Raw genomic sequence first — 14,666 nt, 5'->3', positions numbered from 1 at the left:
AACCTTATGCACTATCAGAAAATCTCCTAAGGAATCAGAACCAAAGGTCAACTAATCCATTAATGAGGCAGTCAATAGTAAATCTAGTCCAAGAAAATCCAAGTTCTTGATCTGAGTGACGGGTTTTATTGTCTGAAATCAGACATGAGCTTATCTAATTGAAAAGCCATTGGAACACCCTTCTCCTTTCACCAATCTGTTGCTCTACATTGCATGCCAGCACTCAAATAAGGTGAGATCCCATCCAAATTTGGTGAGATCTTAGCCGGAGCTAGCGAGTTCTGGACAAGATTTGGTGAGATCTTAGCTAGATCTAGTGATTGCAACCATGATGGATTGATGCAACCATGCCAAAGATGATTGCAATTGATTCGACCGCTACAACTTTTAAGTTGTGACAGGCAATGACCCTTATACCCAAGATTGGTAAGGGTTGCATGATCTTAGGGTTGATTGCTGGAATTTGAACCCAAAACAAGCACCGATTGACCCATGGACAACCCTTGTCTAGGATACAAAAATAATATCTGGGTTAGGTTCCTTATGAGAACTCTAAGAGCCCTCATTACCATGGTTGTCAAAATCCCGATCTGGATTCTACGATCCTACGATTTTACGATCCCACCTACTCAAAACGATCTAAATCTTTCAAGGATCTTGGCGATCATTTAGGATTGGTAGGATCGTACGATTCTAATGATCCCAAATGACCTTTATTTATTGTAATCTTTTTTAACTTGACAGAAGGCTTAGTTGGACCCAAATGAAAAATAAAATCCCAATAAACCAAGTTTTTCCATTCTAATATAGAGAGAGTGTTAGTTAGACTCAAATAAAAAACATTCCAATAGAGTGTCACTTTTTAAGGCTTTTTGCATCTTTAAATAATGCTTATAAATGAATGTAGTGATGTATGGTAATTATATCAATGAATGTACAATTTATATGATTATTTAACATACCAATATATATTTTTTGTTTTTTTCTCAAATAATGTAGAATCTTACGATCCACGATCCGATCCTACGATCTATGATCCCACCTACCTCGCACGATCCTACGTAGGATCCCGATTTTGACAACCTTGCTCATTACTGATGCATTACCAATTCCACGACAATTCCACACCAACACCCTCATAATAAGTGATTAAAGCAATAAAATGGGTAGAAGAAGAGGAATCTCAACTTGAATCGAAGAACAAAGACATTCCTTGTAAAGAGAGTCCTCTTGTTGCTGTCCTTATAAAATTAATGACTTTTTCGTACGCATAATTGGATTAGATTGGAGCAAAAAGCAAAATGGAGGTAATTGGCTTGGCTAGATAGAAAAACAGAGATGTGTTGGAATGGTGGCAAGCACAAAGTGTGTTGGGCCGCAATCCACCCATGACCAAATAGTGTAGGAGTTGCATAATGGAAAAACTCTCTGATGCACCGACGCGGCTATGGGGGTGCTGCATCAGTGTCTGATGCAGTGTGCGGCAGGTGACGCCACTGCCTGTGTGTTGGAGCTGCATCACATTTTTTTTTTTCGTTTCCTGATTCGTGCTGACTTGGGCCGATTTGAGTCGATTCGGGCTGAATCGGGTTGTATTAGCCGAAATAGGCCAATTCAGGATGTACCGGCGCCAATACCGGTCGAAATTCAAGTAAAAAAAAGGTGCGGAACGCATCGTTTTAACTTAAGCTTTAAATGAAAAAACCCTAAACTCTCTCTACCATTTTGTTTTTCAATCTTTGCTCTCCATCTCCCTCTCGGCTCTCTACTCTCTGTCTCCCCTCTCTCTCACAGACCCATACTCACTCCCTAAGACACAATCTCAAAGTCTCACAGCCTCTCCCTAAGACACAATCACTCTATTCTTTGCATCTCTTGGTCTTAAATCTCCATCATCAGTCCATCCCTCGGTTTCAGCTCTCAAGCTCATCGACCCACTCTCAGCTCAGGTATCAAAGCTTTTATTCTCAGTTTCTCATCCTCCATTATACTTCCACATGCTCTATTAATCATTGTGATTTGATTTTTTTTTTTTTAATCTTTTAAATTTTTTTTATATAAGCTGCTTGTAATGTTGTGAGTTGTGACTTGGGTTTGATTTTTTTATTTAGTTATTATATATTTGTCAAATTATTTGTAGGTTAAATTGAAATTATTGAATTTACAATGGATGAAGCCACTAGCATAGAAATTTCACCTTCATTAGATGAAGAAGTGCCAAATGTTGATGCTCCTCTTTGGTAGTATGTGAATAAATTAGAAAAACCACCTAGTTCTACTTCTAAATCAGGTGGAAACACACATTTTAAGTGCAACTATTGTGGTGAAATTTTTTTGGGATCCTATTTGAGGGTTAAGGCTCATTTATTAAAAAATAGTAATAAAGGTATTAGAGTATGCGATACAATGACACCGAGCCATAGATTGGAAATGCAGAGAATGCATGATCAGGTTAAGAATGATAAGTTAGAGAGAGAATGTAGAAGTCAATTTCCCTTACTCCGGCCTCTCTCAGGCCGTGGGCCTATTCCCTCATCCTAGAGATAAGAAGGGAGTGGTAATACAGATCCAATTGATGGTAAGAGAAGGAAGGTGACTGCGAATTCTCCTTTGAAGAGAGCATTCTAGAATAATGCTAAACATGAATTGGATAGTAGAATTGCTAGGATGTTTTATACCGGTGGGATTCCATTTCACTTTGCAAGAAACCCAAATTATCGTAGTTCCAATGCATATGCTGCTACCCATAACATTTTGGGTTATGTTTCTCATGGATACAATGACTTGAGAACAACACTTCTGCAAAAAGAAAGAGCTAATGTTGAAAGACTTTTGAAACCAATTAAGGACTCTTGGCTTGCAAATGGTGTGAGTGTAGTTTCTGATGGATCATCAGATTCATAAAAAAGGCCTCTTATTAATATTATGGCGACATTAGACGGGGATCCAGTGTTTATAAAGGCAATTGTTGGGTCAGGTGAGTTCAAAGACAAACATTTTATTGTTGTGGTGTTGAAGGATGCTATAAAAGAGATTGGACATGAAAAAGTTGTCCAAGTCATCTTTGATAATGCTAGTGTGATGAAGTTTGCTAGAGCTCTTATTGAAGGTGAGTATCCCAAAATATTTTGGACACCATGTGTTGTCCACACTCTCAATCTAGCTTTGAAGAATATTTGTGCAACAAAAAACATTGAAAATAATGAAGTTACATATGAGGAATGTAGTTGGATTACACGTATTGCTGATCATGCATCCTTCATACGTGTTTTTATGATGAACCATTCAATGAGGTTGGCAATGTTTAATGAATTTTGTCTATTAAAATTGCTCCAAATTGCTCATATTAGATTTGCTTCGGTTGTTGTAATGCTAAAAAGGTTGAAGTTGATAAAAATATGCCTTCAAGACATGGCTATTAGTGACCAATGGGTTGCTTATAGGGAGGATGATGTTGGAAAAGCTAAGAAGGTGAAAGAAATGATTCTAAGTGATCGTTGGTGGGATGTTGTTGATTATATCCTTGAATTCACAGCACCTATTTATGATATGCTACGAGTATCTGACACAGATATGCCTTGTCTTCATCTTGTGTATGAAATGTGGGATTTAATGATAGAGAAGGTGAAGGCAGCAATATATCGGCATGAAGGCTTGGAAGATGATGAGTATAGCTTATTTTTTAATGTGGTGTATGATATTCTCATTGATCGATGGACTAAAAATTGTACACCACTACATTGCTTGACCCATTCCTTAAATCCTAAGTAAGTACTTTCATTTTCTATTTTCCTTAGTTTCCCTTTCTACTAAAACACACGTTTAATCATCTATATTTGTTTTTTTAATTTTTAATTTTTAATTTTTTAATTTTTAATTATTTATTTATTTTATCTTTAACTAGATATTACTCCACTGAATGGCTTTCAGAGAATCCAAAATGCATCGCTCCACATCAAGATTATGAAATTTCTATGGAAAGGAGCAAGTGTTAGGAGCGATGCTTTGAAGATGAGAGTGAATTAAGGGTGGTGAAAATTGAGTTTGCTACATTTTCTGGAGGAAGGTTTCCTTCACTAGATGCCTTGACAGATAGGTGGACCTTACAACCTCTGGTTTGGTGGCAATACCATGGCTCTTCCTCATTTCTAACTCTTCAAACCCTTACCATTAAACTTCTTGGACAACCTTGTTCATCCTCATGTGCGGAGAGGAATTGGAGCATATACAAATTCATTCATTCCTTAGAAAGAAACAAAGTAGCTCTTGCACGTTCTGAGGATTTGGTATATATGCATTCTAATCTTCGACTCTTATCAATGCGCAATGAGGAGTATGTAAATGTAGCAACAAAGATGTGGGGTATAGCAAGAGACTTTTGGAACGATAGTGACATACATGGAGGAGTTGAAATTCTTGAGAATGCTACCCTTACACTTGATGAGCTAGAGTTGGAGGTCATGGTTATTAGGAATGTTAGGACTAGTGTTACTACTAGTGAATGTGAAGTTCAAAATGAAGCTATTAATCTTGATGATGATGATGAGGGTTGTATTTGATTGTCTTTTATTTTGTTTTAGTTTCAAACTTGTGGGTTGTATTTAATTTATGACCATCATGTTTTAGTTATTATCTATTATTACTCTTAGATTTGGTATATGCATATATAATGTGAAAAAGTATGCTTAGCATTATATAGAAAATATAAATAAAAATATTTTTAATATTTTTTAATCGCCGCACCCGCATCCTACTTTTTCAAAAATTGCCGAGTTCCGCACCCTCACCCGAATCCGGGAACTCACCCATGCTTTATAGGAGAAAACATAGCTATGATCTCAACGCACACCATGAGAACTCATGCATCTACATTGTTCTTTGCAAGATCTTTAGCAAGGCGAAGACAAGTCCCACCTGCATAATAGCCTTGTTGATAGATCATGAACCTCTTTATGTTTGGATTAAGTCCAAGGAGCTTGGTGAGTTGAAAATCAGCACCAAGCATGTCCACACCAGCAGATGTGGAGAATACAAGGTGGGTGTTCTTTGAGACGGGTTGGCCCCATTCTTTGATAGCTTTCAATGCTGCTTCTTTGCCAAGCTTTGGTACCTCAAGAACCACCATGTCTTGGCTTGCATCAAGAGATGGGGCATTATAAGTACAAATCTTCGGATTTGCCTTTAGAATCTCCTCAGTAAGGTAGAAATGACATTTTCTTATTGCTGAATTCTCACCTGTTAGTGAAAATGTAACATAAAAAGGCAAATTACTTCACAAATACATTGGGAATGTTATGCAACACCGACTTAAGTCGTTTATTATTTTTATACTAATGTTAGAAATCCTACAAATTTTATTATAAATTGACATGTCACTAATTACTGTCAAGTAATTTTTACTTTTTAATACTCATACAATAAAATTTATATCTATAGTATCTTTAGCAATATGTTTGTTTTAATGGTAGTGCATAGTAAACTCTCATGCGTGCTTTACAAAATAGTTTATACTCTTTCACATACCTTTTTCACATTTTTAAATACAATATTCTCAGTTACATACGTTAATGTACACATTTTTAACACAAAAATGTGATGTTCATATTTAAAACGTGAAAAATGAATATATACGTAAGATTTGAAATAAGTTGTATAAGAGAATCATTACCCTTTATAAAATGTGTTTAGATATTAGCAAAAAAAAAAAGGTCTATGAATGCTTACATATGCGCTTCAGCTTTTCTTTTAAACCTGTCTTGTGCTCGCTCTTTGTCACGCGGAAATAGAAATTCGGATAGTCTTTTTGGTAGACAATATTTTCTGAATTCACTGTGGCAATGGCCAATATTGTGGTTGGACCCTTTGCACTCTGTGCTTCTTTGAGATTTCCAACTAACGCCATTAGATATGTTTGCTAAAAGCTGAGATCATGGGCTAGTTGCAAAGGGATGTTGTGTGTGTGTATATATATACAAGGATAGATTGTAATAATGATATAAAGTTGGAGAGTATTCATTTGTAAAGTGAATAAAGTGGAAAATTTGAGTACTGAAATTTTTTTGGGTGAAAATTCAAGTTCAAGTTACACACACACACACACACACATATAAATGAAAATGTGTCTATTGAAATGACATAACCTTTCTTATTAGATATATATCAAAAGTGCCTTTTGACCAAAAGGTACCTATTAAATGAAAAAGTAACTATTGAAGGGTTATAATAATTTGGGTATAAATTGTGGCTTATATTCGCTCGATAACTACTTTTCCTCTTCCAAAAAGTTAGTTTCTAAGAAACACAAAAAATCTTGTGGGTATTCTCCGAAATTGTAGTTTGTAAAACCTAATAAACTTGGTTGTATTCTGGGGATAAGTTTGTAGAAACCCTTTAGCAACTTGCGTATGAGGACAAATATTGTCTAAAGATAAGATTCAATTATGCCTCCAAGTCAATCACTAACTTCTATTTACTTGATGCGTTCATTTTGTTCTTTTATTATTACTCCTTGATTTGGTGAAATCCCCAACAATCTTAGACAATATTTGCTATAAGACAAGGAGTGAATGATGGTATAACTTTGAAGATGTTGAACCATGATTTGATGAAATTGCATCACTTTGATGGAACCAATTTTACTCGGTGGAAAAAGCAATTGGCTTGGATTTGACGAGGTCTTCAAATGATGAATCGATCATAATGAAGATTCAATAGAACAAGGCTTAAAGAAACACAAAGTTTCATTGTTGGCAGGACAAGGTGATGATTCTTTCATATTGTGGATGCATTAAAAACCATGTTCATAGTTTGAACATTGAAGGTACGGATTCCTTGTTCATGGGAAATTTGAATTTCAAATTGATTGATAAGTTTCTTTGCTAGAATATTTGCAAGTGTTGCGAATTTATATGAATTGAGAAATAAGAATGAACCTTTGATATGTTTAAATATTGTAAAGTGAAGTAGAAAATCTAAAGAATGGGAATTTAAACTCTTAAAGTGATAGAGTATGTGAATATTTTCCTAAGTGATTTTCTAAATTATGTGAAAACATCAAATAACATGTCAGAAGATTTTACTTTAGATCAATTCAAAAGTGATTGTGAACAATGTTCAAAGTGAAAGTTCTAATAAGACCAATAAGGACTTGAATGTGAATAAAAGTGTGGGTGGTTTTAAAAGAATAACTCCAAGAATCCCAACAGTGACAAGTAGAATTTGTCATGTTTCCTTTGTGGAAAGAAAGACCATTATATTTAAGAATGTAAGTTCTTAAAAGAATAAGAAGGATGACAATGAAGCAATTGTCATTGAGGACATTATTGCTATAGTGAGTGACGTATGTAATGATATGATCACTGTAACTCATATGGCTATAATCACAAATCCTTCCAATTGGTGGTTTGATTCGGGTGCAATGTTGCATGTGTGCAACTACAAGATATATTTTAAGACTTATAAGGAGTCTTCTATAGAACTAAAGGTGCTTGTGGGCATCGACAGTAAGACAAAAGTTCATCATTGTTGAAGTGAAATTGAGTTTTGGCAAGAAGTTTTCTTGATCAATGTTTTTCATGTACTTGATATCAAGAAAAGTCCATTTGTTATTTAAGAATGGTCTTGTCCAAGAATGAGATATTAGTAGGCAATGAATGTGTTACTAATGACATGTTCAAATTGAGTGTTATTAATTAAGATGTTTTTGGTTGTGCTTGTATTGTTGATTCTTTTATTTGTGGCATGCTAGACTTGAACATTTAAATTTTAAATTCTTGAAGTTTATATCAAAGCATGATATAATTTTATATAAGCATGATTTGAGTTGAATGGTGTATTAATTAGAGATGGTGAACATTTCTAAATAGATATTCTTTTTGTGAGGAATATGTCATAATACACCAAAGTGCAGTCCTTTATACACCCTCATAAAATGTTTTGGTCAAAAAGAAAAGAGAAGAGAACTCTAGTTGATATGGTGAATGCCATAATCTTGAGTGCAATCAGTTAAATTCCTATTTGATCAATGGGAAGAAGTTTTACTTAGTATATGCTATGTGCATAATAGTGCTCCATCTCAAAGGTATTTCATATGTGTTATAAAATGAGAAAGTAACCAAATACTTATCATTTTAAAATGTGGGGGTGTTTAACTTTTTGTAAAATGATAGACCAAAGAGGACTAATTAGTCAAAGAGCTATATAAAGTGTATATGTATGTTTTGTGTAAATTTGTGGGTATATAATTTATTAGACTTCATGTCTAATATAAGAGTGAAATCAAAAGAGATTGAATTTATTAAGTTTAAATTCAAAGATGATTTCAAGTGATAGGCCAAGAATATATTGACCCATTGTGATGAATTAACCAGTTAATTAATTAATTCAATTAACATGTAATATACGTGGTAGCACAAACAAATCACAAACTAAGTTAATATGCAGCGGAAAATAAAGTTGACACAGTGATTTATTTACGAATGAGGAAAATCTCCAAGGCAAAAACCCCACAGGGTGATTTTAAGGTTATCACTCCCAAGAATCCACTATTATCACAACAAGCGGTTACAAGTAAAGGAATCCCAGTACCTTATACCAACCTATAGTTGAACCTTTACCTCAATACCCAATTGGACTTGTTCTATAGTGACAATCTCTCCTTTTAATGCACGACTTTTAGTACATGAATAACCAATCGATGCACGGATCCAAGTACATGACTAATCACCAACTTGAGAAGGATATTGGCTACAAAATTTTTTAGTTCATCCACACGATTAAGCTCCTTGGTTACAAAACCCTACGATGTACAAACATAGCAGCTTCTTGAAGAGAAAGACGAACTAGGGCAAATTGTCTCCGGTCACAATATGCTTGTAAAAAATCTTTGCATCAAGTTGCACTCACTTGCATCAACTGTGACGGCTGTTAAAATAATCTTTATATTTGTTTAGGGTTGTGAGAAAAGAAAGCCTAAATATGTACACACGGATTGAAGTGAAATCAGATCTGAAAATTTGATTTTCTTAAATCTCGATAGATAGGTTATCTATCGAGCAGCTGCCGAGCATCGGGCAAAAGCTGCCTTTTAAACCTTGATAGATGCTATCTGTCGAGCTAGCTGTCGAGTTTTAAAATTCAGCATTTCTTCACTTGATTCAAACATTATCCCAACGAAATCCAAAAATTGGCCAATTAGATTCAACCATTGTTACCTTTCTCTTACTCAAGTTAGGAAACTCGTTTGTTTCTGGTTAATTTCTCACCAATGTTTTGCGTGTCAGGAGAAACAGAAAAAAAAAAAAAAAATAGAAGAGAGAGAAGAGTTTTAGCGTATTTAGCCAGTTGGCTGAAATTTAAAGTAAACTTAAGAATCTGTATATAATTTATTGTACCTAAGTTTTGTCATATACATTAACTTTTTTTTTTTTTTTGAAAAAAAGTTATATATATTATCTTCTTATCAATGATCTTAAGTATATTATTATTTTATTTTTTGGTTATCGATGCTTCAATATAAAAGAAACTATAGAACTACAAGTCATTTGGAGGATTAAAAAAAAAATTAAAGTAATTATTTATTATTTTATTGGTAGAAAAAGTAAAGTAATTATGAACTGCTTATATTAAATTAATTAGTGGATGTATTATTAGACTTTAGTCATAATGTTTATAGATTCCACCAAAGCAGTTATGCGTGTCACATGCTGTTATCAAAAAAAAAAAAAAAAAAAAAAAATTATGCGTGTCACATGAAAAAAAAAAATTTAATAAATATTTGGTATCTGGATTTTTATTAAATTTTTAGTAAGCTAGACCATGAGTATAAGATTCAAATTTTGTGTACTTAAAGAAAAAAATGGAGATAAGTCAATAATCTCTTATATTATAGACCCGACAAAATTGAGGTTTTGATTGTTAGGTACTACATTTTTTAGAACATAATAGGTGAATTTGAATATAAGTACGTAGAAATTTATAACTCATAAAGTTCTTTAATGTCTTGTTTTAAAGTTGTAGGTATTTTTTAAAATCTTATAATTACATGTTGGAGTTCCTTCTTATTTTTATTTTTATTGGTAAGTTACATACATCCAACCAATAAGTCTTGAACTCACAACCTTACCCTCAATGAGTGAAAGTTGCAACTGTTAGGAAGAATATTAGAATAATATTTAACTCATTAAATTTTCATTTACTTAAGACTTGCAGTATAAGTGGTAGCCTATCAAATTAAAATGTGTTCTGAGTTCTTAATGCTGTTGTTTATTGTATTAAAAGGGTTCCGGTACTGGAGGCTGGAGCAACAAAACAACATTCGATTTTAATCTTATATTCCCATTGATGAGCAATACAAATGCACATAACTTTGCATTTACAGTTTACCACTAAGCAACCAAACTAACGCGCCAAGACAAGCTTCACCCAAACCACAGCCAAGTCATCTAAACAGCCTACATATAACCAAGCTGAATTTGTAAATTTTCATTCACAGATATAATAACTAAGCAGCGATTAGAAGACTTGTGTCAAGTGCAAATGCATCCTTCACCTTAGTGCAAGAAAAGAAAAGGTACGTTATTATGGGCCCAATTTTTTATTTGTTGCTTTAAAGGAACCAATATCCTTAACTTTGGTAAAATGGATTTTTGCGAGTGAGTCTAGGCCTCCAAAGTGAAACTTCACGTAATAATCATATTTTCAATTTGCTTAATTATTCAACATGAAACCATATAAGTAGATAGTTTTACAAGATAAACATAACATTTAAATTCAACATATATCTAATATTTATCTATTACAAGTAGATAAAATTTATTTAAAAACTAATCTACAAATCTATCCCATCTTGTCTGTTTACCTAGTCCCAAACTAATAATACATTTTCAAAATGATAAAAAAAAAAACTACGAATAAAAAGCATAATGATAAAGTCTAGCATCATATCATCCTTTGACACGCTAGATAATTATCTGCCATCATCAAGTATTGATATGCTGACTTGTTTCCTTATGCTGTCATAACATGCAGAGTTGCCAGTGACACCATCAATACAATCATCATATGGTTTTTGGAGCAAGTACTCAGTCTCTTCTGAACTCGTATTGCCTTTAACCCATGGATGCTTTGTCATTGCTTTCAAGCCCTCTAACTCCATTGCAACTTCTTTCATAGTAGGCCTCTCCTCTCCCTTCACTTTTAAGCATCTCTTAGCTAACATCGCAACTTCATTAAGTTGCTCAACGTTTCCCTCATTCAGCATTTGTTGATCTAGAATTTCAAACAATCGGCTTTCATTCATTGATGAGACAAAATGCATGGCTAAGTTTCTTTCTTCTTCAGGTCTCTCAAAAGAAAGTGCCTTCATTCCAGTTAGCAACTCTGCAAGGAGAACTCCAAAGCTATAAACGTCGCTTTTTTCAGTCAATTGGCTTGAATGAAAGTATTCTGGATCCAAGTATCCAAGTGTCCCTTGCACTAGTGTGGTTAACTGAGTATGATCAAGAGGAACTAGCCTCGAAGCTCCAAAATCAGATACCTTAGCTTTGTAATTATCATCTAAGAGTACATTAGTGCTCTTGATATCTCTATGAATGATGGGAGTGGATGCAGCAGAATGCAAATAAGAAAGTGCTCCTGCAGTTTCAACTGCTATCTGTAAACGTAATTGCCATTGCAACGTTGAAGAATGGTCTGTTTTGTGAATGTGATTGAAAAGGGTACCATTGGTAACAAATTCATACACCAACAAAGGAACTTCAGTCTCCAAACAACATCCCAATAACTTTACCACATTTCTATGGTTGATTTGGGAGAGAATAGACACTTCATTAATAAATTGTTCAACTTGGCTTTGATCTATTATTTTGGACTTCTTAATGGCAACTATTTTGTTATCTGGTAATATTCCTTTGTAAACAGTTCCTTGGCCACCTTGGCCTAGGATTCTATTTTCATGGTAATTGTTTGTTGCCTTCTTAAGTTCTTCTGCTGTAAATATTTGAGTTGTTTCAATAGATCCATTGTGCTTAGAAAGTTGTTGTTGTAGTAGAAGGCCACCATTTTGTTTAAAAAACTTCTCTCTGAGCTTGATGAGCTTTCTACGCTTGAGTCCCCAGCATAACCAAGAAATGCCCAAAACTAGAACCAAGAGGCTGATACTAACACCTACACATTTTGCAGCAAATTGAAGCTTTCATACCAAAAAACTAAAGTTCCTACATGCTCATTTTACCTTAGGGTTCTGGGAGAGGTCATGGTAGCCTTACCCCAATTATTTTTGGAGAGGTTGATTTCTGGATTTTAACACCCAATTATATTTGGAGAGGTTAATTTCTGAACTCTCTCATGACTTGTCACTTTTGGTGGAAGACACTTGTCATCACACCAAGGCTCGACCTTTATCCTAGACATTATTATTATATAATAAATATGCAAACTTTATGTATCATTCATATGATTAACTAGAAAGCGATCAATATTGCTCACCTAGTGAAATCCTATTAATCAATGGAAACCTCTCAGGGCTTGGTATGAGTTTGCAACCTGTTCCATCCCATTTACCATCGCCATCATATCCTGGTAGCTGACAGGAACAATTATAAGTACCAGGCAAATTGGTGCAGTTTTGGACGCATATGGTGGAATTTAAGCACTCATCAATATCTGGAAAAAAAAAAAAAAGAAATTAAGAAAAAAAAAAATCCATAAGTAGCAAAAGCCAACAATAATTCCAAGTAAAATGGCAACCTTGGCAGCCATCCTTAAGGTAAGGATTGCCTTGGTATCCCTTGGAACAACTGCACTGGTAGCCTGGACCATTGTTCGAGTCATGACACTCACTGTTAGCCTTGCATGCATAACTTTCAAGACCCTTTTTAGCTTCACTGCAATTTTGATCCCCTATTGCCCAATTTAGCACCATTGGGATCTTATTACCTTGATCTTTAAGATCCCAAAGATCTTGTTTAGAAAAGTTGTAAGTACCTTCCTCTGCCACAAAAGCATAGCTGCAAGGATTGAATTCCCACACTCTCTTGTGTTGGTAATAGCTCGATACACTGAGATTGAAATCCATTACTCCTCTTGGAATAGCAGTTTCACAACAACCAATACCAGAGCAAGATCCCTCAACCACATCTCTCGTGCTATCACATAAAGACATGCACCCAGTTGTGTAGCTTGTCCCTCTAGAACCCTTTATCACAGCATATGTGTCACACCCAATAGCCATGAACTTGTTTCGAGTGTTGGAGATTGGGAATATTCCCGATCGGAGCCAAGGTAGATTGTAGCGTGCACGCCCACCAGTTCTGTTGTAGCAATCATTGGCTACAAAGGCATATATGCGCATTTCACCCGAAAGCCATATATCTGTCACATTTATATGACTTGTTTTCAAAAACGCCAGGGGAGGGTTGTATGTGTGATTACAAGTGATGAGAAAGCTATCATTAACGTAGCATCCTTCCCTTGTGCCAAATGGGTATGGAATACTGACATTGCCACAACGGTCTTCACAGCCGTCCTTGGCTAAAGGAAAGGTGTTGGTGTTGAGTCTGTTGACAATTGATGCTTCTACTACCCACAGCAAAGTCAATTGCAAGATTGCCAAGTGCACTGAGGCCATCTCTCTGGAGCTTCCCTCCCAATCGACCTTCTCCTTCACAGCCTTTCTCCGATTAGAAACTCAGTTTGATTTTTTCTTGGCAGCGCCAACTAGACTAGATCTTTGATGAGCGGTTTGATTTTCAATTTTGGGTTTGTGTATCTATTAGGGTGGCGCCGATCTTCTCCTCAAGGTGTTGTGCTCCTTGACTGTGTGTCTCTACTGGCGGGCAGTGTTGATATATTTTGAGTAAGTCTTAAGTCTAAGTCTACGTCCAAGTCTTTTTTTTTGGCTGAAGTCTAATTTTCAATTTCAGTAGCCTTACTTTTGATTGATTTATTGTTGTGAAATTTTTGTTTTGTTAGCTAAACAAATGGGGTTTGATATTGTGATTATCAATTCGGCATCGTTGATTTGGTTGTTCTGGTTAGGTAGGCTATGGTAGATTTTATAGGCCATGTTTAATTAGCTAGAAGAACGAGTCGTCCATAAAATTACAAGTAGGCCAATCATCAAAGAATATAAAGAGCATCAAGGTCAACTATATGCACCTTTCATGTAGTTAAAAAATAGTTTTAAGGATTTGTTGAAAGGGCTAATCGTAGTCAGTATTTTAGTTGTGATATCTTTGTTATTAGGCATTTATAGTTTATTATAATTAGGTAAACTTATTTTTTACTAGTCAATTTTAATAAAACCAATAAAACTAGACTATGAATTACACCAAGTTTATGGTTGTTGTCTCTCCTTAAAAAACAAATGGTTTAAGGGTGTTATTGTTTTTTTTAGAAGAAGGGGTTGTTATTTTTTTGATTCCTCAGTTTTAATTTCATCATTTTCGTTATTAAACTTCTAGCATACATGCCATGTTTTCCGTATGTCCACATTTAGACTGTCGTTAACTCTCCAAATCAATGTAATTTTGTATTTTTTTTTCTAATTTATACTTAATAAATTATTGAGTTTGGAACATAGAACCACCTGTTATGATTTAATACCATGATAAATTATTTTTTTTCTTAAAAGTCTAAACTATTAGGAAATAATAAATTTTATAATT

General features: G+C 34.6%; 1 protein-coding gene and 1 pseudogene across 1 annotated transcript in view; both read right to left on the bottom strand.

Moving 5' to 3' along the window:
* Positions 1 to 13,824, bottom strand: part of LOC115959581 — a 39,682-nt gene extending 25,858 nt beyond the window's left edge. The window contains exon 1 of the mRNA XM_031078021.1: positions 12,920 to 13,824. Coding sequence (XP_030933881.1) covers positions 12,920 to 13,627 — 708 coding nt within the window. The 5' untranslated portion in view covers positions 13,628 to 13,824. The remainder of the gene's footprint in view (positions 1 to 12,919) is intronic.
* On the bottom strand, positions 10,934 to 12,819 carry LOC115959911 (annotated as a pseudogene).
* Positions 13,825 to 14,666: the final 842 nt, after the last annotated feature.

This window comes from Quercus lobata, chromosome 9, assembly GCF_001633185.2.
Source record: "Quercus lobata isolate SW786 chromosome 9, ValleyOak3.0 Primary Assembly, whole genome shotgun sequence".
Lineage (NCBI taxonomy): Eukaryota > Viridiplantae > Streptophyta > Magnoliopsida > Fagales > Fagaceae > Quercus > Quercus lobata.
Note: the sequence above shows the minus strand (reverse complement) of the source record. Positions and strands in the feature narration are given on the sequence as shown.